At 38.3% G+C, this 27,684-nt stretch overlaps 1 protein-coding gene across 1 annotated transcript in view; it reads right to left on the bottom strand.

Annotated features, from left to right (window-relative positions):
• LOC139697436 (lachesin-like) overlaps window positions 1-27,684 on the bottom strand; it is a 319,784-nt gene that overhangs the window by 104,866 nt on the left and 187,234 nt on the right. Inside the window, exons 4-6 of the mRNA XM_071596149.1 lie at window positions 19,229-19,414; window positions 11,722-11,914; window positions 10,149-10,277 (exon numbers count right to left, since the gene is read on the bottom strand). Of these exons, the coding sequence (XP_071452250.1) occupies window positions 10,149-10,277; window positions 11,722-11,914; window positions 19,229-19,414 (508 nt within the window). The remainder of the gene's footprint in view (window positions 1-10,148; window positions 10,278-11,721; window positions 11,915-19,228; window positions 19,415-27,684) is intronic.

Genomic DNA, 27,684 nt, shown 5'->3' with positions numbered 1-27,684 from the left:
TTCCTATAATTCCATAAATCGTTGGCACATGATTCTTCCCCAGCCAATTCCAATTCTCTTACGTCTAATCCCCTAAAAGCCTAATAAGGCTTGTTATTTTATTTTCACTTGCCGCATGCACTTGTCACTTGATACATCTCGCGCGATCTTGGTTTTTACTTTACCTTCCGTTCCATCTTTAAAAAATTAAAGTGTCTTTAGATGTGCCCAGTTCATCGGATTTTTCTTTTTCACATTACTCCCTGTTACGTTTTCCTCTTCTGTTATTGTGTATTTCATTGTTTCTTATTTGAGGACACTATGGAGATTCCTCAACTGTAACTTTTATCGGAGTCATCAGCTAATGCGCATTACAATGCATCAATTTCAAATTATAAAAATCATTAGATCACGGTCTAGGTGAATGATTTTTATACTTTGAAATTGCCGCAGTGCATCGCTCTCACTTGAAATATTTTATGGCTTAGAAAAGAACATTACGTTGGAATAAAATTTCTATCAATAAATAAGGCAGTTATTTGAATACAAAAACGAAAGGAAAATGTTGGGCGTAAATCCAGCAAATAGCAAAAAAGTCATTATAAAATAGAAAAAAAATTAAACTGAATGGAGAAATCCAAAAGCATATCTGAAAATTCTTTCATTGGTATGAGATCTATCTACCATGTTTTCACCGTGTTTTGCATTAAATCTTCAATAAAAAGCTTCATGATGACCAGCCTAATGGTATACGCTACACAACAGTCAACTATTTTTTAATCGTAGAATTCACAAGTATTTCCGATCCTCGTACAAACAGTTACACGGTTTCATAAACAATTTGGAATTTCCCACAGTAATTTGGCAAAAATTACAAAAAGTACGGTTTAATAACGAGAGTTAGGATAAAAGATGGAAGTGACTTCGATTGGTCTTCAAGGAATGGGGAAAGACAGCGTGAATGTGTTCGACGGCTTGGATAGGAAACAGACGGAGGGATAGGCAATAAGGAGGGAACGAAGGGGAGGGAGAACTTATGTTCCAGGAAGATTGGTACATGCAGGAGGTGTGCGGTCAAATCATTTCTCCCTCCCCTTTATTACTTATCGCTACCGCTTCCTCACCCCAACTCTGTCGGCCTCTCGCAACCCCACCACCTCTCACGCTTGGCGTTGTCAAAACGAAAAACCTAGCCGCCGCTTCCCCATATTTCCGGCCGCTGTCTCTGAACCTCCAATCCTCCTAAATTTCATATTTCGAAGGGAACTCGAGGCGATGCTTCCATTCACACTCCTTACAATTCTATCCAGGATCTTTTCTCCCTCACACCCTTGCTTATTCTCCTCGTCCCATTCCCTTTTCATCTCCCCCAGTCTCTCACCCAGTATCCCACTCCCCGGCCTCTTCTGTGCTCCTTCTGACCCAACCCTCTTTCGCCCTTTACTTACCTCCGCAAAAAATTCGATCTTCCCAGGTCTTTTTCCTCCACCCTTCCCTGCCTTTGCCGTTTTCCTTTGCCACGCCTATACACTGTTCTTTCCTCATTCTGCCTGTTCGGGAGCCATGCACGGATTTTAAGAGTCGGCAATTTCCTCTCGCTTGAATGTTTGCCTATGGTTTTTATATGAATTACCATATATAACATAGGGACCAAAAGCCAAAATAATTATCAACAATAATACGCGGATTTAATTGATCTTTATTCCAATGCCTATTTCCACGCATTAATTCGTTCATGAGTTCATGCCAGTGAAATTTCGAATTAACTTTCACCATATTCATTTATCCTGATCTTTATCGGTAGTTTATCTTTGCCATTCATGGTTTGTATAAAAGGTATCGGAAGATGTTCCGGAAAAATAAATTTATTTCAGATATTACTATATTGCTTCAAAATTCTTCCAAGTAAATACCTTAAGCGTCGACGCAATTTTGCCTGCGGCTTTTCGACAACTCGAAAGCTCCCTGCTACGTGGATTCCGGGAGGTCCTAAAGGGTAAGCGTGCAGACCTCTTTGGCTGCAATTAAGGTTCTATGGAGGTGTCCATTGGGGGAGGATTTCCCTTTTGGGAAAAGGAAATAGTTTCCTGATGCCAAGTTGGAACCGTAAGGAGTTTGGAAAATCGTCGCGATGTGACACACGACTCTACTCAAGGTCATCCGTCAAGACCATTGGGACGAGTTTAGTGTATATTTTTCGCATCAACAAATTTTCAGCGATAATGATGCGACTATCATTTCCTCACTGCCAATATGATCTGCGATCATTCGCACACTTAACGAACTGTCTAAATGTAGTACTTCATGCACACTTTGCATGTTGTCCTAGGGTTTTAACGTCGATGGCCGTCCAGGATGGGGTTTGTCATCCAACCCCACTCGGTCATCTTTGAAGAGTTGGTGCCACTTAAAAACTACATTTTGTGGCATAATTTCATCCTTGAACACTTGTCAAATAATGCTCAACATCTCCGTATCAGATTTCCCCAGTTCAACACACAGTGTAAAGGTATTCCGCTGTTAAGCTGTTTCATGCATTTTGCACTTGCAACAAGTCACCCGATAGGGGTTCACCTAAAACACGATATAGCCAGAACGGACGCTTGCAGGCGATTGGCGCGGGTCGTGTGTGGAAGGTCAGAGTCCTACTACCAAGCCTGCGCAATGCAAGCGCACTTCGATAAACATCCACGGCAGGAAGAAATTGTTTCCAATACATTGTATACAAAGCTTATTCATCTCGTATAATTATTTACAGCATACAACGAGCCTAAACCTTTCCCAATGCGTTTTTTTATGACTTTTAGGGGCATGTTTCATGTTATCGTAATATATTAAAGTCATATGCCGAATAATTCCACATTTCCGGCCGAATTAACGATCATTTACCTCATCATATTAACTACTTACATTATACGGTTCTTATATATTCTATTGTGCAAAAACCGTAGGTTCGCTGCAATTAAGATAAAGAAGGAAAAACATTAAGTAGGTATCTCAGACAAATCTTTATGACGATGTTGGAAGACCATCATTTCGAGTTTCCTTACGGTATATTATTATTTGCATAAATATTGATCGCCAAATTTTTGGCGCTTCAAAGCCGTCATTTCCAGATACATCACGCTGAAAAATGGTCATCACATTTCGAAAAATAATACTATCAATTTTAAAGCAATCATAATAAATTAATAGAATTTACGTAAAGATGGCTGTATTTGTTTAGCACTAGGAAATATTTTTACTCACGTGATCTGCTTGATTCCGCCTTCCCCACCTCTCCTGTGTTCGTCTTTTATGTGTGTCCCTATCCCTTTTCCTTATATCTGTTTCTATATAAATGAGTATTTGTTCGCCGTTTGGTGGGATTTCTTGTTTGAATGTATATATATATATATATATATATATATATATATATATATATATATATATATATATATATATATCTTAACTATTTTAAGCATTATATATATATATATAGATATATATATATAGATATATATATATAGATATATATATATATATATAATGCTTAAAATAGTTAAGAAATATTGGCCAACAGAATTAAAAGAAATAGTCCCGAAACGTTAATTCCATTATTTCTTCAATTGATGTTTCATAATTCCAGAATGAGGAAATAATGTTCGGTTAATTAAAGACATAAAAGAAAAGTTGGCAATGGACTATTACCACGTATTAACTGTGGACATATATGCATACGTGAACTCTTTTAGAGGCAAAACAAAATAATCTGGTAAAAGATGAGAACTGTTACGATATAGCAGAAAACATTTAGTCTCGAGTATGATAAAATGTTTACTTGCATTATTTCATCTCAGGCGGAGATCAAGGGCGAGGGATAATTTTATCAGTTGATCAGTAGAATGAAACCCGTCCTGACTTTCCAGATGCACCGCGGGTGCAACTACATTCATTGTGGTCGAAATTATTCTCACCCTCCTTCCGTTTTAGCTTCGCACCTAAAAATATTTCCTGATCTTTTCCCCTGGTCTTACGTGCAATTTATTTAAACTTTGTATTCCTCCGCAGGATTCCTTTGGCATTCAATCCCTCCCACTAATTCCGTAATCCCTAACTCCCACCTCACCATAGGAATCATTCTATCGTCCATTTCTCCCCCGATCCAATCCCACCCACACGGACCCACCCTCCGTTCTCCCCCTCCTATTTCCCACCCCAACATCCCCTCGCCAACAATCGAAGCAACCGCAACGCGGCCAAAAACCAGCGTTTCAATTATCGGGGACGTGTTCCCACTCCCACCGCCCCTTATGTTCCCCTAGTCCACCCCCACCAACCCTAACCGCAAATTTCCAATTTATCGTCCACTCCTTCCCACTCACTTTTCCCCGCTCCCTCACACTCCCAAAGGGCCGTTCGCCATCTTCTTCCCTCACTCTTCCTCCCTCCTGCCAATCTCGCCTCCACCTCCCTTCAACCACCAACCTCACCGAGACCCCCTTCCTCCCCCTACATACCTAACCCCTCGCCGACAGGGAGCAGTTCGCGGGATAAAAATAAAGAAAAACGTCCCGTAGTACACGACCGACGGATCTGCCAGCCTCCCACTTACATCTCTCACACTCCGAACTTTGTGCCCACTCCACCCACCTTCCTCTCCGACCACGTGAACCTTCAAAACCAGGATAGTCCAGACAATCGGTTTCGTCCCGGAAACTTATTTCGCTAATAAATTGAGATATGGGTAGACCATGCACGCCCGCTTGGAGGAATACCTAATCCCGTGACAATGCATCCATTGAAATGCATGCTTTGAATGGTTTCAAAAAGTAGATCCTTGAGGTATGAAACGATACCCGGAGAATTGATAGCCGATATTTCATAAGCGGAAGCAAAATTTCGGTGCCAGTCGTTGCAATAATCTTTCATTTAACTTGGCGTATCATTATCAGAGACATAGCCCGGTGACATCCTGATCCCGCCGATATATGTAATTTGGAATAGGTCATGAATTTTGTACATAATGCTCAATATTAATTTTATCAATATCATCTCTGGACGACTGGGTATTTGAGTATTAGTTACCGCATTACCAGAGGGGAAACGATTAGCAATTACGTTATTTTTACATCGTAAATTGCCACAGTATTCTATCATTTGAATAATTCATTACTCTACATATCGTTTATTCAATACACCAATCTTATTTCCAGCACACCAAGTTTCAAGTGAGAGCAGGTATACTTGCCCAGTTGCATATCGTCGCACTTTTGAATTGTCGGCTATGAACATTCTGGTTTTCGGGTGTCGATAAACCATGAAGTCCCTTCCACTAATGGAAAAGCTTGAACATGGGAATACGAAAGCTCACGGGAAGGCACACAAACAGCATACGCGGGCAAATTCCTTCGACCGTCAATCAGAGTCGATGGAGGAGAGACAGAACCTTTCAAAAGGAAGATTCAGCTCGAGCAGGCAACGAGAAATGGCGTGAAATGAAGCGGGTAAAAGTGGATGAATAAGGAGTTGGAGGAGTAGACGGAAGAGAGGATGGTGGAGGCAAAAGGGTGACGTAGGAATGGGAGGGTTGACTTGGGAAAGGGAAAGATGGCCAAGGATAGCGGAGTAAGAGAAGAAAGTGGAAGAAGGAAAATGGGAATGAAAATTGATAGGAAGAAAAATGATAGACGGATGGGTGATGAGGTTACGCGGTGAGATATCTAAGGAAAGAGAAGGAAAATATGATAGACCTAAACAAGTGAAGTAAGCAAGCATGTTTAAATCGAAAGCTAGTCTTGAAAGCTCCGTTAAAATTTATTTCTGCACATGCTGTGACCAGCTTAAGATATTTTTCATAGAAAGTTGTCGAAAGAAACCTCTGAGGCTGAGTATTAGTTAACATATAGTATTTACCAATATTAATAAAAAATATACAGCGTTAAAGGCAATTATTTGTATGAATGAAGGAAGGGAGCATTTTACAGAGAAAATCCCTGTTTTAATTTGATTTCTTTTCTATCTCACTTACGGTACCGCCTAAGCGAGGTATAATACTAGTACTGTAGTAGCTGGGGTACATTTGGAGCTATTTTTTTCACAGAACAAGTCATTTAAATGATGAAAATACCACCTTGAATATTCATTTCGTGATGTTTCCATTTACCACCAATTTTACCAGTGTAATTTAAATTTTTGATGGGATTTTTTCTTACAGCTTTTTATTAATTTTGAGATCACAATACATTAGAAGGTACAAAATTATTTGTTTTCACTTAACACTTAGTTTTATGAAATAATATGACATAATTTTACTTATCCTTCAAGTTACATAACCTGGATTCATGCAGTTGGTGTTTAAAAATTTATTTTCACTCAAAATGACTTTTATGTAACACCTGGGCCGTGTAAAAATATCAGTTCATGACCAGAAACACATTTAGGTATTTTTTGTAACGCAGATTATCACTCTATTTTCCTATAAAATAATTGATTCATTTCTGCAGTATTCTTTATTGTCACTTCTATCTATTGTTTGTTTTATATATCTACTCTCATGGTTTCCTCAGTAATTCATGGCCTACACCTTTCCCAAACCACACGAATATCTTGCCTGAAAATGAGGCTGGTAAGATCTACCAAGATTTCAATGTTCAATAAGCATATAATATTTAAAGTAAAATCGGCCGCACATAATAAAGCATTTCTTCACATTTAAATGAATTGTTCACAAAGTACTTGAATAGTACGAATGTTTATCTATCATTCAAGTTGACTTCTGATACACATTCATACTTCTGTATCAAATACTATCGATCAATCAAAATAAAACCACAAAAGTACACATGCTTATTGTAACTTTATGTAAATTTACGTATGGCTAATAGAAAAACCATCCCATAGACTACAACCTTGACGTGGTGGAAGGGCATGTGCGTTCCGATTACCCATAGATCTGGGCTGGATGCAGCAGTGATCAATGCTCCTAGTAGGGTTACCCATGTGAGATAGGTAGAAGGTTCAGAGTCAGACAAAAGGTTGTCCACGCAGCGTCTCTTCCTTAATGAGGCGGCTGCAAAAGCGTCTGACGCCAGTGGGGCGGCCATGAAGTGATGGTATCACGTTAAAAACATTATTGAGAAAGGCAATGGGAAACTACCTCAACTATTATTCCCAAGATTTACATGATGGACAATAGACAGTATAAATAATATCAATCCTGGCAACAACGGGACTCGACTCAATTGGCCGTGTGTCGTTTCCGGCAGCATGAGAGACAAGGCTTCCGCGGTCGTCATCTTACGAAAACCTTGTAAAGCAAAACGGACAGTAGCAGAACAGAAGATGCACAAGACGAATACCGAATAGTTAGAATAGGCATTTGGATTGTTAGGACAATGCTGAGGACAGGAAAATTAAGAGTATATAAAGCGAGATATGTGAATATTAAAAATAGACATTTCCGCAGAAAAGAAAATACTTTGTTCTTCGACGTACATTCTATTTTGCACCACTTAGGTTTCGACTGAGAAATTCATCATCAAGTGAAGTATAGAGGATACACAGCTTTATCAACCAGGCAGAGAAAATGAGGGGGAGGTTCTGGTAAAGTGGAAGGAGGGTAGAGAGAAGGGAAACTGGTGTGTGTGTATGGGGGAAGGGCGGTTGGGTATGGCGTCCGTACACACACACCAGTACACATACGACAGTTCCCCTTCCCTTCCCCACTTTACCAGTACTTCCCCCTCCTTTTCTCTGTCTAGTATATTAAGCTATGTGTCCTCCGTATTTCACCTGATGATGAATTTCTGAGTCGAAACCTAAGTTGTGCAAAATAAAATGTACGTCGAAGAACAAAGTATTTTCTTTTCCAATATATATCACTTCCACAAAGTGATGCCTCAAACCAATCTAGATATTTTAGGTCTACTCGAGTTGAGACGGAAGGATAGCGGGCAGGAGTGATGATCAGAGAGTTAAATACAGTCGAAGGGATGAGAGCCAAAGAGTTGTTACCATTTTATTGTATAAAGAGGTTGGAAGAATCGCAGTTAATATAGAGCAAGCAACGGATAGATCAATACTAGTAAAGATAAAAGTAGACCCTAGGAACTTGGCCATTGTTCAGGTATACATGCCAGTAAGCAATCATAAGTAGGATGAAGTCGATAGACGATCAGTTAAAGGACATAATCGCGTGTGTTCCTGCAGGGGACCATTTGATAGTGATGAGGAATGAGAATGCTACGGTAGACGAAAAAAGAGATAATGATGAGGTGGGAGACTACGGTTTAGGTACAAGGAATGACAATACAAGGGAGAAAGCAATAGAATTCCTCAGGAGACAGGTCTTCACCAAAAATTGGTATGGGCACCACCAAAGGTGTAGATATACATGAAAAATAGATGACTCAGAAGGCATCTGATAGATTTTATTATGGTTAGGCCCAAATTTAGAAAGAGCGTGATAAATTCGCACTATTTCCCGGGATAAGATGGGGACTCTGATATCCATCAATGCTCATTTAGTGTAGCGTCCGATTCAAAACGATAAGGCATGGGCTGCGAGTTAGGAAATAGAATATAGAGTCATTAACTAGAATGATTACGAAGGCGTATCAGCAGGCTGTAGAGAAAATCATGGAAGAAGGTAAAGAGCTGAGTACTATCGAGAAAAAATGGAAATATATCAAAAAACGAATATCGGAAACCACCAAAAAACCGTAAGAATTGTTAATAAAAAAACAACAAAGAAACCATGGGTCACGGAGGAGATGATTAGAAAGATAGATGCGAGAAGGAATATATATATCCTGCAAGCCGCCACCACGGTGTATGGAAGGGATTGAATACACATCAGAATAATTTTACCTAAGAATAATCCTACCGCGGTCGAACAATGTTATTATAAGCTGTTCTACCCTAAATCTCTCTAATTTGCCTATCATAATCTCTCCTATTGTAGTACGTTAGGGGTAATAATACATTTTAAATATCACTGCTAAAAAGACCTCCTTCCAATTTATACATGATCTTCAACCTGTAATTTAACATTCAATCCATGGGTGATTCCTAGCCTAGCTGCTCTAATATTTTATATATGCTAATAAGTTTATCAAAATTTATTACAAATATATCTCCTCTACGCTGTAAGCGATCCAATTCGGCAATTAATCCAACTTCGTGATCCCATATACGAACTTGCAGCATGTTCTAGATGAGGCCAAACTAACGACAGATAACATTTCTCTTTGACCTTTTCATCACTTTTACCAAGTTCTCTTCTAATAACCACAGTACAACTGACCAACAAAGTTGACTAAATAATACCGATTACCAAAATTCAATCATGTGGAAAGGTTCAGTTATTAAAATCACAAACGCATTTAGCCCCAGTCTCTTTTTCTGGTAACAGGCTGACATTTAAAATAAAATTTTGTAGAATTCGAATTTTTTCATCACTTATTTATATCGTGATTAATTTAGTATAATTCATTTGATACTACTTAATAGTCATTTCCTAAGTTATACAGATCTTTGCCTCATTACATATTTCGCGATGCATCGTAATTACTATTACGAACTGCCATTTAAATTTTAAAAAATACTTATATCCGTTATTAGTGTTGAAGAAACCTCTCTACTACAGTCTTTAAAATTTAGAAAAGGCGTGTGGCGGGTAGGTATGTGTGTATATCTATATATATATATATATATATATATATATATATATATATATATATATATATATATATATATATATATGTATATATATGTATGTATATATATATATATATGTATATATATATATATATATGCATATATATATGTGTGTGTGTGTGTGTGTGTGAATGACTTTGTCAAAAAAGTTCCTAATGCAAACAAATATAATCTTGCAGGCATGGGCAAGTCATATGATATGACTCACTATCTAGAGGTTATGATGGTTACTGAATGGGAAAAGATCAGACTCCCAACTGTATTATTTTTGCTTACACAGCATTAATAATCCATTGGCACGTGGCTAAACAATTTTCCTTATTTTTATTTATTTACTTTAGCAAATGAAATTGGATTTGTGGATTCAAATTGGAGCGCACATGATAATTAACGTCCGGAAAACAAAAAAATTAAGCAAGCTAATAGTAATTACATGAAAAATTAGAAAGGCACAATGAATTTAAACTTACAGTGAACGTGGACCATCATTCGCTTGGAGACAGACGGAGGGACGCCGTTCGCTGCGATGCATAGGTACGCCCCCATCTCTGATCTCGTGACCTTCATGAGTGACAGCATCTCCCCTTCTACGGATTGCACTTTGAGACCAATGAGAAGAATGAACATGATAACACCAGTCAAACAATAAAATAATTATGTAACCTTCAACATCGATTGATAATGTCACAGCGAACGTGTTAGAATCAGGAACGTATGGGAGTCTAGATACGCGAATTAGAATCAGGAAGACTGATTTAAATACATGAATAATTACTGAATGTGCGTCATATAAATCAATAGTTAGTAGGTGTAGTTGAAAAAAATATCCTGTGAGCATAGAGATTCAATGATCATTGGAAATGTTAAAATAGAGATTCATATAAAGAGCCGTGGAAACTAAAATAAACCAGATGATTAATTGCTAAACAACATTGATTGTTTCACTTTTATTTCAAAATTACAACTTTCCTTCTTTTTGAAAATATGGAAATATTTTTTTTCTTTGAAATCCACTCGGAACAAAAGAAATCAGTAATTCAGAGGTAATTAAAACAAAATTATTGCATGACATTGAATTTACTGACAGAAAAATGGTAGTACATACAAATATCGAAGCAAAATTCACAAAAAAGTGTGAAAAAGCAAGATTAAATTTTACAAAAAAATTCAGTTACAAATAGAACCGTTCAAATATGAATAAGCTGATACACCAATAGATAGGCATACGATATCTGTAGAATTCAACAATATTTTTTAAAAAATTAGGATTAGCATAAATTTTTAGAATTTCCTAACAACTTTATGCACGAAAAACATTTTTCAAGTTGCAATTATCATTCATGTATATTCTTATCACACCATGGGCCACGAAACACGTTTAATATTTCAATAGCATTGAAGGTCTAGAACTTGAAATACGACCTTGACTGTTTTCAGCTTTTTGGGGTGGGGTTGCATCAAAGTTCTCCAGTACTATCGCTGAAAACATAATATAGCGGTTTAAATTAAATAATAATGGCCACGATCTGAGGAACTAAACGTTAAGTCAGTTACGCCTTAGGTAACGGAATTTTTATTGAAAATTATTATTATATAATTAATAGATTCGATCTTAAAATTGGCAATATGGTGGGTCGACGTGTTTAAAATTCTGAGAGGAAGAGTAATTTACAGCCTAGGAATTCAAGTGATATAATCCAGAGTGCATTAAACGTTTTTAACGAGAAGCTGGTCGGTGAGAGTTTACTGGAATATGCAATGCCTCGCGAATATGATCCTCATGAAAATTTCTATATCAGTTGTGGATTGGCAAATAGAATAATGCATTTCACTTAACCAGGATATGAATATAGTAATTTTCAGCAAAAAACAATTTTTTTCAAATCTGTGTGAAAGCATTACAGAATGGTGCGGTAGTTGAAGTAACTTGCTAAATAAGCACCACTCACAGTATGAAATGGTACACCCTTCGTAAAAAAAGCTCTTGAGGCAAGAAGGGCGTGTTGCACGCCGGGAACCACAAAGCGTGGACCCCCAACTCACCTCTCGTCTTTCCCGCGGACCCTTCACGCAAGATGATCTCACCGCCGTCCTCCCGACGCCAAGTGATCCGCGGCCGAGGAAAACCCCGCGCCCGGCACACCAATTTGGCGCTTCCTCCCTCGGGAACCATGACGTCGCCTGACGTTTCCTCATATATGATATCCGGCGGGATGACCACCTCCAAGAATGCCGTCTGGGGGAATAGAGAGGACGAAGAGATATGTTACACCGCTGGTGATTTTTTTATTTCTCACCATAAAACATAAAACATTAAATGTTAAACATAAAACATTGAATGGAACAGGGAAATTACCGTTTTTAAATATTAATCACGTTATTTGAAATCATTCATAATAATAATTAATGATAAGAACCTTTTTACTAATCGATCAACTTAAGGAAAACATTTTTCTGGAATTATATCACTCTTTCTAATATTAGCTTATTTTTAGCAACAAGCAAATTAATGTACCAAAAAATAGATTTTAACAAAAATCAAAAGCGGGAGGAAAGACTAATGCTTTAAACAATGTAAAAAAGCAAGAATAAAATAACTACTCATATCTGACAGGCTCAAGAATTCCTTCGAACAATTTTATTCTAATGTTTTCTAAACTTCAAACCCTCTTAATGCGACCAATTATCACGTTATGTAATTGGTTAACAACCGTGATATAGTAATTTTGAATTTAATTTTGTTTCCAATAAAATATCTTATTCATCCTTTCCCATAAGGTTACTACATAAAATCATGATATTTTTCCATAATTAAATATAAAAGTCAATGGATTATTGCTATCAATGTGGTTTCAATTAGGAAGTTAATAGTATCAACTTGCATGCCAATATTTACACTTAAAATTGGATTTTATGGAATAGATTTTAGAAGGGAAATTGATTTATCTATTAGACTTGTGCAAAAACTTCAAAAATACCAGAAGGATAAGAGCGACGGAGAATGAATTTTCCGGAATTGAGCTATAATTTCAAAAAGTAATAAAAGTTATTTAATTCACAAATATAAAATTTTTTTTTACTTATTTATATTTAATAAAGAATCTTTCTTAGAGAATGGAGTTGCATCAGTTGTGTCAAAAACTGAATACTAAAACCTGTAAAAAATGGCATCATAACTCTTAGTGGCGTTAGTAGTAGTTGTGCATGTATCATCTTTTTTAAGACCATTTATAACAACATGTGACAGGCTAGTTAAAGGAAATTCAATCAGTAACCCGCAAGAAATGAATACATGAATTGCAAGCACCACATCGCATGGCTTCACGCACAAAAGCATAAGAAGTAGATTAAAGACCACAATAAGGGTAAATCGCACACTCAATTGACTTTCGCATGGCTTCACGCACAAAAGCATAAGAAGTAGATTAAAGACCACAAAAGAGTAAATCGCACACTCAATTGACTTTCCCCAAAAACGGCTTTTATATTGAAGAAAATTATTACACCAAATGAATTCCTCGAAATTAACTTGAATGATTAGTAATGATTATTCTAGCTGTAGACCAAGCATAAACTCATGAGTATTCCACAAGAATGACGAATATCACGCTAAACGTTTTATAGCAAGCCTTCTCCTTCATTGGCGGCGGCAAGTGGGCGACTCACTCATTCACATCTACGGGTTACAGATGACGACGCCACGATTTTTATTAGACGCACCAAGGCTCTTCGTCGACGGCGCATGCTCGCATTAAATTGATGACAAAAGACGCACGCTTCCCTTTAACAATGTTTTCTCCTTTTAAAGGGATTTATTGTAATTACCCAGCAATTATGGTTGTGTGTGGAAAGAGAAAACAGCTACTACGCTCGCGTCCAACGACAATGGTCGTATTCAGACGGGTAAGGAAACGTGAATGTTATTTAGACTGCATAGAAATTTCCCCACCTCTGTTCCCCTCCTCCTCCCTCTCATCTCTCGGGACAAAAAGCATTTTACGGGTGACTGCGGCGGCACAGGAGAGAGTTGGTTTCGCACGTTTTAGAATCCCGCATGTGGATTCTCCGTGTCTGTGAATTATCAATCCACGCAGACAAAAACATTTTCTTGGCATGATTAATTGCATGAATCCATTCCTATTCGGAGGGACAATAAACAGATAGATGCCTCCTCAGAAATAAAGGGTTTAATCATCGCTGAGTGATTCAAGGACCTAGCCGTTTCGGTAAAAATTGTTATACCCGAGGTCTAACTTATGAGTTTACGACAATTGTTCACTAGGGTATACAGACAGAAAATGTGGAGGTAATTAGAATAAAGATAAGTACCGGCAGTTGGTTTCCATTTCCTTTCAATTCATTTGAAGGTTGAATCTGTTTAATGCTCATTATAAAAAAGTATCTACGATTATAACATCCAACCTACAACCATAATTAATATTGCTTTGAGTCATTTTAAGAACCTTTTTCCGCGTGATGGTAGCGGAATAGTATATACGAGTATAACTCAACAGCTCCTTAATCCGTTTAATCATGATGTAGTTTTTATTTTTCAGTAATTGAGAATCGTTGAAACTACCGCATTGACACTTTCACCTGGAAAAATTAATAAACCCTCACGAAATTTCGATTATATTACTTAACCAGTGTGCTCTCTTTCCCCAACACAGCATAGAAATTAAGGCATTACGTGTATCGCCTTTCCCTCACTCAACAGAGAGTCACGAAACCACGCTCAATACTGATGCGAGTAGGTAAATCAAATGTTTTGTTGCATGGCTTCGCTTTCTTTCACACTCTCGGCACTTGGATAATTGTTGCGTCAAGTGCGACCAGCGGCTCTCCGCATACAATAAAACTCGCCGTTAGCGTCCTTAATCCCCGTAAGCTATCTTACTCATTTTCAGTGGTCCCTTACGTACGGCATTACTCAACATTTCTACCTCCTTACAACCTCGTTCCATTTAACCTACAGATCTGCACCGAGCTGCCTCATTTGTCTGTCTGAATTTCCACACAAGACTCTGCTACATCCCAGGGAATTACTAAGCAACCGAGAAAATTTCCGTCTTTAACTCATCAACCATTTGTGCTCTTTCTCTTAATTGAGTGCTCTTAATTTAGACACGGAGAAGAGGTTACTTCAATAGGAAAGATAATGACTCATTGCAAGTACCGGAAGAAATCATTGTTGTCGCACTTAAACAATCTGCTGAACTCGAAGTACACTAAAAATAGCTTATCCTTTCATAAAATAAGTTTTAAAATTCCCATTAATGCTGCTATATAGATGAATTCACTTAGTTCCATTTTCATGCGATGACTGTGAGTGACAAACTTACACCATAAACTCTTACTAATCAATTACAATTCAAACACGAAATCCCGCCAAACGGCGAATAAATACTCATATATACAGAAACATATATAAGGAAAAGGGATAGGAACACGTATAAAGGACGAACACAATAGAGGTGGGGAAGGCGGAATCGAACGGATCACAAGAGTAAAAATATTTCCTCAACCGGGACTCGAACACCGGATCTTTCCACTTGCCGGGCGGATGCTCTTAACCACTTGAGCTATCGAGGATATGTAATTTACCCTGAGATCCGTGGGTCTTATATGTCGCCAAGCGCCCCGCCGTTTGGCGGGATTTCGTGTTTGAATGTGTATTTGGCCAATGTGGCTCATCTCTTTCTTCTGGCTATGCGTGCCACGAAACGCACTGTTCTTTTCCTGTATGATGTTGTATGAATTCTAACCACTGTCATCTCCTCTTGTGTATTGTCTATTTCTCCTTTGGTGGGTGAAACAGCTCCCTGACGCCATCTCTTGGCTAAAGAATCGGGGCGCTTGGCGACATATAAGACCCACGGATCTCAGGGTAAATTACATACCCTCGATAGCTCAAGTGGTTAAGAGCATCCGCCCGGCAAGTGGAAAGATCCGGTGTTCGAGTCCCGGTTGAGGAAATATTTTTACTCTTGTGATCCGTTCGATTCCGCCTTCCCCACCTCTATTGTGTTCGTCCTTTATACGTGTTCCTATCCCTTTTCCTTATGTATGTTTCTGTATATATGAGTATTTATTCGCCGTTTGGCGGGATTTCGTGTTTGAATGTATATATATATATATATATATATATATATATATATATATATATATATATATATATATATATATATAAATTCATAGCTCACATTTCAAATTAAAAAAATACGGAATTTAATTTTACCATTGCTATTTTTGATAAACATAATAATGACCAGCGTTCTGTATCAATCCAATCAATTTTTGAGCTTCTTTGAGAACGGGAAATAAGAGACCGGGTGTGAACTAGGGAAAAAAATGGGCAACCCTAAAGTGGAAGAGAGAGTGAAACTTGGAAACGAAAGCAATAGACTGAAGGTTTGGATGCGACGCTGTGAGAAAATCTGTGAGGACTGAGGTTCGCGGAGCCTGTCGGCTCGAACTCTTATGTTCCATTGGGATGTTGGGGTGACACGTTTGAAAACTGAAGGGGAGAATCGGATATTCGAAATGCTGAGCCGACGGTGTCGTGAAGAGCGCCGAACGCCAAACGACAAGGGATGACGACGCCGCGGAGGGAGTGTGGTGTGTCTGTGCATGTGTACGTATGTGTGAGTGTGTGATGTGGCTGTCTGTATGTGAAGCAGCGTGAGAACCAGTGAGTGGATGCTGGTGTTAATTTAAAAGCAAAACGAGGTGAAGGGACCACGTCTCGTGAAGATCTGCAGGCGTGTGGAGAAGCGACTCATTGGATTTGGTTTGAGTCTCGCGGAAAGAGAGCGGAAAGGGTTTTTCCGAGTACAGGGAAAAGAAGGGCGGTTGGATGTAATCCCTTTGAAATAAAAAAGAGTCAGACTCGCGTCATCACGGGGGCTTTGAAAATCATATTTTAAGTTGACGTGTAACCCTTCAAGTCCTAAAATACCACCGAACAGGAATAGTACATCTTAGATCGTTCCATGGGCATGCTTAAGTTCATTTCCAAGCATAGGTAAAAATGCAATTAAATGGTTCAATGGAGCAAACGACTTTTTTTTTAACCGAGAGGGAAAATCGGGTAGTCGGAATGTTGAGCCGATGTGTAGGGATGAGAGATAACAAACTTCCTTAAATATATCAATAATTCATGCGCATATATTAAGACCTCGCTCTTAATGATATATTGTCATCCGAAGAATATTGATATTCTTAATGATAAGATGGCAGAAATGAAAACCATGAGGTGTTCCATCAACATAAATGGTGATACCCTTGATTTTCATCTCTCTAAAAATTACCTTAAATATAGCCTAATGCCTAGCTATGTCAGCATAGATAGACAGTGAAGCGTCCCACTTTCAGAGCTGCACAATAAAAATAATTTTAACAAACTGGAGAGTAAAGAATTTACAGGATTAACGATAAACAATTGATTGTAAAATTGAGAACGCAATGAAAAATATACAGGCAATGAAAAATATACAATAAGTATATTTATCTTAGAGATCATGTCTGCAAGCGAGAATAAATTGACTTCACAGTATTTTGGAAATAAAAAATATTGAAGAACGTGGTCCATTATCTGACAACTCTCTCAACAAAATTTTAATCATCGAACTACATTAAATTTTTAAGCTATATTTTAAGAATTTTTATGGTTCATTTTTTCCAAGGTTGTGTGAAAAATTCATTATTTATAGACAACTTTAAGACTATTAACATTATTATTGTGCATATATTATTAGTTAAGAAAGTGGTTGGGTATTACTTGAGCCGATTGGAAATCCTTAAAGGTAGGCAACATCCACAATCTAAGGAGTTGCGAATTGCATATGCGTTAGGAAGTTAAATATCTGAAGTATTCATAACTGAATGGAGATAAAGAGCACAATACTCATTCACATCTCTGTTCGATGGCTCAAAAGAGTGTGAATATTTGTTCTCGAAATAATAAACAAATGTATTTGTAATTGTGCTCAAGCATGAATATTAATCTGTTCCGTACTTATATTAGGTTGCGAGAATATTCTGATCATGCAGTAACTAGGTTTTGCAAGAATTTTGAGTGACTAAAAAATCACCAATTTTAAAAGAATGTTGAAAAATATATTTAAATGATTGAACGGTATATTTAAAATTGCATCCATCTTTTTTAATATACATAAAAATGCAATCAGGAAGTATTCCTTTGCTTGGCGGACTACATACGAGCAAATTGGGTTTAACTAATTAAAATATTATTGAATATAGGAGTTAATTAAGGGATAAAAGATTTATCCTCCACATGTACATTTCTCAGACTTCTCAGGTACGTGTGGCGAATGTAGATTCAGAATGAGCAGTGCTAGGCAGGGGAGTAAGACATGGATTACTACTACCACCTGTTAATTTGAATACATGAGCTGGAATAATCATGAAAAAACAAAGCAATAATACATGGAAGCAGGAGTGAAAGTAGTTGGGTGCGTCAGAAAATAATTTATATTAGCGCATATTCAACCTTTAGTTAGCCAGTTTAATCAAGGAGTTACCATAATTGTGAGAATGAGAAGGAGAAAGCCTGATATAAACGTTAAATTGGAGGGCTTAAACTAGGGCGGGTTGAACAGTTCAATGACCATGTAAATGTTGTTAGCTAAGATGCCAAAACAGTAGGGACATAAGAAAAAGTAGAGTATCAGGTTATGCATGTTCAACCAACGATAGCAAACGTCAGGGTGTTCAATTTGTGCACATCCAAAATAAACTTAAATGGCAGATCACCAAATAATAAAAAAAAAATGTTCGCTAAGAGCGAATCAGTTTAGCAGAATTAACCTGTGTGAATAGCATATTTCACACTAAATCTTTAAGGCATTGATGCATTACTTCAATGAAATAACTATATTAATTGGAAATACTTGATGTGATATAAAGGCAAAGAGAATTTTTCTGAGAAGAAAACAGCTATACTTGATAGATATTCTTCTTTTTTAGGGAGCCGTGGTGATAAATATATTGTATTTCTCGACCCACTTGAATTTACCTAATGAAGACAAAAAATTAACTCTGGTGTAACTAGCAATACCTCTGGACAAACGCAGCATATTTGACAAATATCATACAACACTAATGTATATACCTAATCATAAATACAAATAATTAAAACTAAGAATATAAACTTAAACCAAAGCAAAGTATGGCAGGGGATAAAATTGTAAAAGTTGATACAACTGGATTTTTATGAATGTATCCAGAAAGGTAAACTTACAAATATGGATAACATTTGCTATTTCATCTATCTGTATGATTATTCAATAAAAGGGACAATATACGAGACGTGACTATAAAATAAAAACTAGAATAAGTGTATTAACTTTTCATATAATTTAATTTGCGTGAAAGGAATAATTTTTTATTTCTAAGAAGGGGATAGTTAGCTTGAAATGAATTGAAATTTATTATTTTACTTAACACAAACAAGAGAACAGATACTCTCGAATATTTATAAGCCAAGCCGCAGTTCTTCTGATATACCCACTTTAAAATTCCTACTCACCTGGCTCTTCATCGGATCCGTGTTGACCTGGCACATGTACTGCCCCCTGTCCTCCCGCCTCACGCCTCGGATGCTCAGCGTCCACGTGTTGAAGTCATTGTGCGTGACGGAGAGGCGCGCGTTGTTCGTGATGACATGCTCGTGGATGGCCAGGATGGCTTTGGTGTCCGCCTTGATCCACGCGACCTGGGCGGCGGCGTCCAAGTAATGTGGAAGTGTGTGTGCGGACGAGCACGTGGGCCGCACGGGAAGCGGCGATGGAATCCATGGTGGTAAAAGAAATGATATAGCAGTGCGACAACACAGTGGGCTGAGAGACGGGAAGTCGGAGACGGACTTGCCTGGGGGAGGTAATTAATTATGGGAATGGGATAGGCAAAGAACATTCAGAGAAAGGAGTGGGTCGACGGGTAAGGGAAAAGACGGAAAGCCAATCAGAACAATGGAAAGGAAGAGAAACGGCGAGCGGTCGGAAGGTGAGGATGAAAAACGCTAGGGAAAATTTCATCCAGTACAAAATTAGAGTCCAAGAAAAAAACTAATGAGCAGAAAATAAATTAACACATAAAATGTATTCATTCTATGAATCAAAATTCATAAAAATCATCAGACAAGAATTGTCAAGATGAGAACATAACCAGAGATTCGTGGGAAAATAGGCTTAAAGTATTTATGAACGTAAAATCATGGATGATTTTATAGAACTGCATTTAAGTAACAAAGGAAGTAAAAGATTACAACACAAGAAGCATTCAATATGAGCACAATACGTTTGAGCCAAAAGAAGCAAGAATATCATGAATGTCAAAAGAAACTTTTGATATATAACTTAAGGCGATGGTTAGTAAAAGGAGGGCGAGAACACAAGTTAAGAAAAAAAATAATTAAGGAAGAGAAATAAATAAACACAAAAGGAAGAAAAAACTTAGGAATTGGACACCAGAGAAACAAAGGCAGGAGAGGAAAAATGGGAAAGATATGAAATGAGGCATCAAGGCAATGCATTTGGTAGAAAGAGTAGCAGATGTATGTGTTCTTTAGAGTTGAGGGAGCACTTGAAACGGGAGGGACCATGGCGCCGTTTCTGGGAGGTCATGGAATCAAGTAGTTGGCTGAGAAAGGGTGGGAGCGTAATGGACAAGGGCCAGGGAGGGTCCTCTGATCAAAGTCCTGTTACAAAAGACTAGTTAGTACTTCACGAGCAGACTTACCTTTTCATAATGACCCGTGAATATAAAATATATGTACATCCATCAGGGGTGAAATATCCACTCCACTTTATGCCATTCTCATGCATGAGTGGACAGAAATTTATTTATCCCCATCGGGTCTCCTTTTTACTACCTCTATTGCCTCGCTTGTGGAAAACAAGCCAGGCTCTATTTTACTTTGAACGAAAAGACCCTATGTTGTGCATTTTACGGATATTTTTTAATCACGTGCAGTCTCAAGTGTTTGACCAGAAGTAATTTTTTTCATAAAAGGTAACAAAAAAGTCATTTTTTTTAACCCCGTAGTAGTATAAACAGGATATCTAATTACTTTTTACTCTAACTATACAAGGAAAACATATCAAATATACTGACATATCTAGGATTGGCTATATGGCAAAAATGAAGACCTTAATTCCTCTTTACTAACTCTTGCAATTAAAATTTTTAAAAGCGTCATTCTTATTGTGTTTTGTTGCATATAAAAGCATATTATCACTTCGTTAGTTACAAAACACATCAGCAGTGACCTAAGTCCGTATCTTCTGCTACTGTATATCTTTTCCATTAATTAATTAGTTAATTTTTCAAAATCCCAAAATTTGTGAGTTGCAGATGAAATTATTCTTAGAAAATGGATTTTAGAATTTTACGACACCTTTCTGAAATTATTATTTATAAAAACAACACATTTCAATTATGCATTAAAATATAATCGTTATACAAAGTAATTCAACAAAAAGCAATGAAACTGATAAGAGAAGAATAACCTTTGGCAGCAAGTTCATAATGGTGCTAAAAGTTAAATTGTTTATATTTATTTACTCAGTCTTCTCAAGTTTATAAAATATTAATGATGAAAATATTACATATCATGTCTTCATAAAGAAGACATCTAGACCTATGGTGATATAGATAATCAAACTTTTCGAAAATACAATTATATGCATAGCGAGGGTGAGGATCAGTTTGGTAGCCACTGGTACCCGTTATCTCTGATAACAAGAGCTCATATCCCGTCATTTGTATCACGGTTTTTCACTAGTTTCTCTATCCGCCCATAGTTACTGCGCAGGAAGCACAATAGAAGCAGTTGAATGTATTGGAAGGAGTTTAAATAAGTGGATCTCTATTAAAAGTAAGAATATACTTCACATAAATTATTCAAGATATCGAAAAATGCAGCCAATTCGAGTTTAAATTCTACAGAAACAAGATTGATTTTGTAATGGATTTCAGTCACGTTAAATTTGATTTACAGTTGCTTTTATCGTAGCTTTACTGCAGAACTATAATTTGGTGGGAAAGCATATTTTATAATGTGCATACATTAGACCTTAATATTGCCAAATGTTATTCAATAAAAATTGTTGCACCTTCAATTCAAATAAACTTCGGACAAAGCTGTTATTTAAGATGTGGCCGATTAATTTGAATAACTAGACTAACTATCATTACTACTTACCCCAAGATCCCTAAGTACCCGTAGTAACGCATGCATTAAAAATGATTTAAATCTATTAAAACGTACTTTCGTCAGAAAAGATGGATAAAATTGCCTATTTTATTCAGTTTTACTACATTTCAATGACGCGTAGGGTAAATACGGCGATGCCGTCGAAATCTTCTTCCGCGGGATCGAGGGGTAAAAGAATTTATTAGTTCTATTATATTATATTAAATCGGTCCATCCATTGAATGGAAATAATATTGAAGTAAAGGAATGAAAGCTGTGAGCATTTAAAATTCTTACCGACTGAAGTTGGAAGTCATTTCAGACTAGAATTATTACCACTCTATTAATATTGCTGAAAAATGAGTACAGGTTTGTTTACATTTGAAGTTAAATTAATTGCTCGTATGCATAAGCCAACTTTTACTTCAGACTCAGAAACTACAGAAATATACAATAGGAATAAAACATTAAGTCAATCAGTTTCTCATAACTTAAAAGAAAAAACGTGATGGAAATAACTTTAAGCTTTCCACTCTTAGTATGATTACATAATTCACCTGCTAATCACAATCTTCTTTTATACTAAATACATAACAATCAATGTCCTGCACGACATAGATATGTATTTTTAAATCCAGGATACTGCTTAGATTAGCTCGTCTGGTTAAACAGTGCTTTAACCTGAAATTAACAGTCAAAATAGGTTTGACTTATAAAACAGTATTCAATGATGTGAGGCAGTTAAAACTTGAGGAAGACGAATACATAAAAAAGTATTGGTATAGCGTGCTTAAGTTCACAAGTTGTACTGATCTGGATATTGCAAGTGTGCATAACGCAACTTGCGCCGAAAACTAAACTATAGTTAGGATCTGAAACTACATATTACCTGATATTCATATTTAAAATTTTTTACTTAACGCGTGTTGAGCATCAAAAAACACATCATAATCGATCTTATACTGACCCTCGAGTTTCTCGTATTCTTTTAAATCACTTCTGAAACGAATTTCCTACTCAGTCTATGTAAATATTCCTCTGCAGTGCTCTGGGCAAGAAATTGTAGGTAAAACGGTATTACTATTTTATTTCTGTATTATTACAGGCCTGATATTTTCATTACTAATTTTTTTAAAACATGATAATTTCGTTCCTAAATATTACATTTCACATTTGGTATAAAATTCCTGGCGATTACGTCCATTAGAGAAACTTCCCTTGAAACGAACGTGAACCTCAACTTCTAAAGAGAAGAGAACTAATGAAATACAGTTATATATACTTTACCTGCAATAGATCACCATTATTTGCGGGTAATTCATGACTTTTCAGATGTTTTGAATTCACTGCAGTGCGCAATTAATTCACCCATCTTTTAAATGCATAACAAATATATACCATTCTGGAATATAAAGCGATTTAAAAGAGATGCACTCATTTTATGTATTGAACGACGGTAATGTCCGTTCCACCCTCGATTCCTGATCCTCGTATGACATTTTCTTACAGATTATGCTCAAGATATTTTATCGTTAAATCTGGGCTAGCTAATCATTTATATTAAAGTAATTCTTTAGAAATTCAAAGTTTGTAGCCGTATCGCCCTTTTTTGAATTCAATCCTAATTATAATACCGGGTTTATATCAACCGCTCTTCCAAATCCTATAATCCTATCTACTTCCTGTTGCGAACCAAGCTCTATCAATGCTAATTATCTAGTATAGTCCTACTTCGGGCACCTACAATGCATTGCTATCAATGTTCAAAAGAATGATATTGGGTACGGCTTTCGCAATCGGATGCACGACACATGGACACAGCGATAAACTATTACGTGCACACAGGTAGAAGTCATAATATGCAGGACTTGAGTAAATCTTTCTAATGGTTTCGAGAATACTAGAAAACAAACACCACTGCCAGACTTCAAACAAACGTGACCTTTGCTAGTGATCTCAATAGAAAAATAGAGCCGATGGAGATTTTGGTTTCCCAACACAATCATGCAAGAAAATATTCGATGAATCTCATCCTGTAAATGCATGCTGAGGCATCCTCCCGATCTTCAAAACCTAGAATTTTAGGGGTTGGCAGAGAGGGGAAAAGAGGTGAGGGCACGCGAGCGGAGTGACGTTGAGGGGAAGAAGGGGAAACGAGAGGGCACGTGCATATGAATTGAGGAAATTGGCCAGGCGAGAATGATTAGCCAGAGATCTTTCGAAAAGAGTTTGTCGAATAGAGGTTTGCACGCGGGAGAGGGCTCGAGAGGAATAAGAGGGGGAAGGGTTGCAACGGTGGTGGAGGGAAAGTAAGAGAGAGGGGGAGTTGTGGGCGGCGAGGGAGGTGGGGAATTGGCAAGGAAGCGTCGGATAGGGGTGAGGGGTAGTCAGACGGAAGGTGGAGAAGGGAATGGGCGAGAGAAGGAGAGAGCCGAGGCTAAATGGACGAGGGATGGGTGAGTCTATCCCCAGCGAAAATTAATTCGTCCCTTTGCTCCTAATTTTACGCCAATTACGGAGCTTCAAAGACCACCCACGGGCGGAGAGCCCCATCCACGCTTCTCATACTCACCCTCTCCCCCACACTCTTTTTTCCCTTGTTTTTTTATCCCGCCACCACCTTTGCGCCACTGCTCGCCGACCCCATACCCAACCATCCCATTCCTGGAAACCTTTTCCCACCTCAGTTTCCACAATTCACCATACACGCCGAGTCTCTGAGGGAGCGGGGCAACCGGTTACGGAGGAAAGGAGAAATAAGTAAGAAAAAAGTGCTCCACCTATATATTATACGGCGCGCCATCCATTGTCCCCAAGACTGACTGTCCTCGTCAGGAGAAGAGTATGCCGTTACGTTAAGCTTGGATAAGGAGTGGAATGAGGGGAATGAGATAAGTGATAACGGGCAGATGCTTCAGGGGCTTGTCGCTTCGAAGGTTTCATGTTGATGGGAGGGAAGTGGGCAAGGGATGAGTCGGGGTTGATCGCGATCCCGAGGGTCTCACTCCAAAAGGAAGAAGCCCTTTGACTTCATAGTGTAAGTGTGCGGAGAGGTCAGGGAAAGGTCTACACAAAATGAACAAAGATTTATTGAGAGCCAGCTCCGCCAAAAGATTGGATTAATAAATGCAGGCTGAAAGCCTTAAGTAGAACCACCTTACCAAGTGTGACGAAAAATCTGAAGACCTATTGAAGATAATGCAAAATGTTCTTCAATTGACCGACCTACATTCAGTTCGAATTTGGAGTGACAGGATGCTGTAAATCTACTTCATAAAAAGAGATTTGCTCGATTTAAATTATTTATCATCCGTACTTGCATTTTACTACAACGTTTTAGCAAAGTAAATCGTTCTTACCGTGACATAGAAAATTACTTTAAATTTATTTTTCTGAGCAGAATAATCAAGGGGATTGTACACGAAACTTATTGCCCTTGTCACGTGGTCGAATACATATTTTTAGACAATTTTTTGAAAAAAAAGGTAGCTGGATATCGTAGAATAACAACTTTCAAATTTTCCCTTTTCACGGTTTTACACGACACTAGAGATGTGAAAGCTTTCCATATTTCACTAGTTTACGCCAATAAATGCGTAACTATTGAGTCCTTCACAGCTAGGGCTAAGTGAAGGTTGAATTGCAAATATTTTTCAACTTCAATAACTCCGGAATATTTTCCTTGATCAAGCAATAGTTCTCTGGTACCAATCGGTGAAACATGTATTAACGATGACGAGCTCCCCTACCTATGTCTCAATTCCAGAGGCTGGCAGTCACTTAAAGTTTTTCCCCGATTTATCGTTCTCACTTTCCATCTTTCTTGCTCAGCACCAAACTTTAGCCGCCTGCCCCCACTCTTCCATTACCGTACTCGATGTACCCATTTCGTGCATCTCTTCACCCCCTTCTTGTTTTCTCCCCGTAACTTTTGCCCCATGCATTCCACCTCCACTCCCCTCCAACAACTAACCCTCAATTCAGAAATATCCCCTCTTTTATTCGCGCGTCAGTCCCTTTTACCTCCCCATTCCCGCATCCACTCCCTCCCTCTTTCCCCTCTGCACCAAGCAGCCGCCAATTCTCTCCCTTCTCCCCCGGACATCTTGCCTTCGCACCCATTCGAGCGGAAAGTGATCTCGTGGGAAAGACATTTGCATTGAGACGCAGGTAGGGGGAGATGGGGTAAACGGGATGGTATTCCATTGGATTCCTCCTTCCAACCTGGGCGTCCCACGGGGACACCCAAATATAGAGTAGTCGTGCGGGAAGAAAGTAGAGGAGGAGGAAGAGGGAGGGAGTGGGGCTATGAGTGTGGGAGAAATGGGAGCGGGAGTGAAAGGGAAGAAAGAAATGGAACAATGAAGAGAAAAGGAAGGAGGCCGGGAAACGGCCCGAGGAGGAATATATGTTAGATTTAGAGGATAAGGAAACCTTTAGGAAAGAACAGCGCAATAGACGGTCCATCGCTTTTACAAATATTGGAATCATATGATATTCCCAAATAATTTAACGATTTTGAATTTGTAAAGAGCAGTTTAACCGTAGGCTCTCATGTTACCTAAACATTTTCATAAAAAATAAACTCCATTTTGGTATCGCGGAATATGTTGCAAGTAATACTACAAAGTCGCTTAAAAACCATTTAAATTACTAGAATGACTACCTTGCTAAAAAACTAATATTTGAGCCATACTTGAGGTTAGAAGGGGGCTGAATAATGCAATATCTTGTTCATACCCATTTAAACGGATGAAAAATTAAACTTTGAAGGAAAAAATCAATTCGAATTGCAGGAAAAACATTGTTAGTCTAGTCTATGAAAATTTTAAATTTAAGGTTGTAAAAATGTAATCAAATTCAGCCCAAACAACAGCCATGAAAACTTCCCTGAGGAGGAGTAGGGGGAAAACACAGGATCTTGAATGGATAAGGAGACGGCCGAAGGAACCGGAGTTGTGAGATGGGAGGCAGGAGAGGAAATGAAACTAGAGGTTAGGAATGAGAGCGGAGGAAGAAGTGGAGGAGACGATAAGGATGGGGGGAGAGAAGAAAAACGTGGACAATGAGGTAGGGAGCGAGAGAAGGACTTGAACGGGAGAGAAAGATATAAAAATAAGGGCGGAGGGCATGAGAGTAGGAGGAAGGCGGGAAAGTACGATCGTCCGCAGAAATGGAGAAATAAAAGGAAATGAGGATTGCGCGAGATGCGACGAGAAGGGGAGCCGAGGGGAGGGGAGGAGAGGAAGACGCGACGGAGAGGGGGTGGGGTTTCGGGTGGTTAGCGGGAGGAGGGGCTTGGCTGAATGGGAAATGGAAAAAGCGCCACCGAGCGAACGGTATAGGAAAGTGTTATGTGTGCGGAGGGATTGAATATGAGCGGGGAGCAGGGCGAGGGTGGCGGGCTGAGGGGACGGCAAGGGAGTGAGACAGAGGAGAGGACAGGGGGAGAGCCCTAGTGCGGGAACTGAGGGAGGGAGTCGATGGACGGTGCGGGGAGACGACAGGGTTGGAGACCGGAAGGGGGTAAAGGGAGGGAGAGAAACGGACAAGAGTGGGAGGAAGAGAAGGGAAGATGGCATGAGAGAATGAAAATCCTTTTCGTGGAAATATAGTATATATGTGCGTAAAAAATAGAAGTGGAGAGAGAATAAAGTTCGACTGCGTGGAAACGCAACGCATTGCAATAAAAGTGACGCTGAGAAATGTGCAATAATCGATTGGTACTACGGTTCCACTAAATATTTGCATTTTTATTGAAAAGCATATAACTGGATTAGCCGACATGT

This window comes from Hetaerina americana, unplaced genomic scaffold, assembly GCF_022747635.1.
Source record: "Hetaerina americana unplaced genomic scaffold, ioHetAmer1.1.p SCAF_1, whole genome shotgun sequence".
In the NCBI taxonomy this organism is placed as follows: Eukaryota; Metazoa; Arthropoda; class Insecta; order Odonata; family Calopterygidae; genus Hetaerina; species Hetaerina americana.
The sequence above is the reverse complement of the archived record's forward strand: the minus strand, read 5'-3'. Positions and strand labels throughout refer to the sequence as shown.